Source organism: Protopterus annectens, chromosome 8.part0 (assembly GCF_019279795.1).
Source record: "Protopterus annectens isolate FY-2018-M chromosome 8.part0, PAN1.0, whole genome shotgun sequence".
Lineage (NCBI taxonomy): Eukaryota > Metazoa > Chordata > Ceratodontiformes > Protopteridae > Protopterus > Protopterus annectens.
This window is the reverse complement of record NC_056741.1, coordinates 273412294-273414310: the sequence shown is the minus strand read 5'-3', so window position 1 is coordinate 273414310 and position 2017 is coordinate 273412294. Positions and strand designations below refer to the sequence as shown.

At 43.7% G+C, this 2017-nt stretch overlaps 1 protein-coding gene across 1 annotated transcript in view; it reads right to left on the bottom strand.

The window, feature by feature from the left end:
• MEX3A (mex-3 RNA binding family member A) overlaps nucleotides 1–1445 on the bottom strand; it is a 370581-nt gene extending 369136 nt beyond the window's left edge. Inside the window, exon 1 of the mRNA XM_044079763.1 lies at nucleotides 1142–1445. Within this exon, the coding sequence (XP_043935698.1) occupies nucleotides 1142–1445 (304 nt within the window). The remainder of the gene's footprint in view (nucleotides 1–1141) is intronic.
• Between the last annotated feature and the right edge of the window lie 572 nt (nucleotides 1446–2017).

Here is a 2017-nt window from a genome sequence, read left to right as displayed (position 1 = left end):
ACACACTGAACAGGCAGTTTGTATTCACAGCAGATTTACATTTCTGGATGATCCAAAATATACTAGCACACCACAGCCATCAAAGACAAGTGGGTGGGGCAGGTTTAGGTCTCTCATGCAGTCTTGCCTAAGCTCAAAGCATGGATGGGTGGGTGGGGCGAGGAGACACAGTAGCCTAGTAAAAAATAAATCAGTGCTGATGGTTTGCACAGAGGTGAAGCCGGGGTCAAAGACTTGGGGTCGTTTTCGTAAGACAAATGGCTGCCCATCCTAACAAGAAATATACCTGTAACACTACAGCATTAAAAAGTGATTAGCCAGTGAATTCTTAGAGTTTGTCTCTGGATTCCTTTGTTTTGGTAGTTCCCCTGGAATGGAAATTCAGAAAGTAAAATGACTCACCTTACTACCACAGACCTTTAGGAGCAGGTTGCCTAACCCTCATCTTATCATACAGACTCACAAAAACACAACCACACTTACATAAACAGGAACAAGGTAGTATATATCCAGCAAGCACATTGTGTTCATGCATGCTCACATGTACACGTGCGCGTGCGCACACATATACACAAACATATACACACATGCTTATGTGTGTGTCTGCATGTATGTTACACACATCTGTACACCTATACAAAAACTCATCCACAACGGTGCATGATGCGCAGTTATAAGTATATCACAAAATCTTTCTAGACTGTACTCTTTTACACATGAATTTATAACACTTATCCCATTACCAAGCTGCTTTAAATTAATATCACCCTAAAACAGCAGGCTGTACCACTTTTGCTGTTAGCCACAGTACTTAAAATATTTGTTATGGCACCTTGACCTTACAGCAGTGCCTGAGTCTGGGTACTCCTGTAGATGCCATATCCCCTCTGAACTGTTCTTTTCAGTAAATCTCTTGTTATGAAGCAACTGCAAAACTACACATTTACTATATAAAACATAAGAAATATATTATAATACGTCAAAACAGGTAGGTTTATTGTTTAGCCAGTGTTGAAGAATTTTGGAAGCAGTAGCAAATACCTAAAGATCAGCCAAGTTCTGCCAGCTTTCTTCGCCTCTTTGTTTTTAAATCTGGCTGGGAAATGAAAAGAATGTAAATGCAGGAACAAAGGACACTCACCTTGTCTGCCCACTATCTCAGCCACGTGCTCAGAGCTGGGTACAGGGACACACTCTGTTGTATTGGAGCTTCGGAGTCTCAGTTCTGACCCCTCATACACAGCACAGAACTTGTTCTCTGTTTTGGGGCTATTGTTGTTGCATTCCTCGCCTGGTTCTCCTAAGCCCAGTAGGCAGAGCTGGTCCAGGGCAATTTGCAGTGCTCGGTCATCCTCCAGCACCCCATCCTTTCCGAACCCCCCTGATCCGACATCTTCCAAGCCCCTGTTTCTTTCCATTATCCCTGATAGCACCAGGCTAGGCATGGCTAACAAAGACTTGGGAACAAAGACAGACTGAAAGAAAGCGAGATACAGAGCAAGGGAGAGAGAGACCCTCCGCCCACCTCTCTCTACTGGCCAGCCCCCCTTCTCTCCTCCTCCTCCCCTTCTGCTTCTGTAACTCGATCCAGGCCCTTGCAGTCAAATATGAACAAAGATTTTTCCAGCCTACTGAAACCACACCTGTCTAAGTGCAGGCAGGCAGCGTACCGGGAAAACTCTTTGTTTTAAAATCCCTGTCTGTAGCGTGCAGAGACCACATTAGGGTGGAAAGGGGGGCCTCTAAAGATGTCTGGGAATGGTAGTCTTTCACTGTAGAAAAAAGAACCCTACTAGCATGAGTTAACCCTTGAATATTCAAGTAGCATCTGCCTCCTTAGTCTACATTCTGGTGACTCAGAAACAAATGCTTGCAACTGAGCTGGAAGCAAGTTTTTTTTTTTTTCTTATATTTTGTTCTCACAAACAAGAAAAAGAAATCATGTCTACTCCAAACAAAGAAAGGCAGTCTCTTGAAACCAGGAGTGCTGGCTACATCCTTATATTCAGCAGCACAG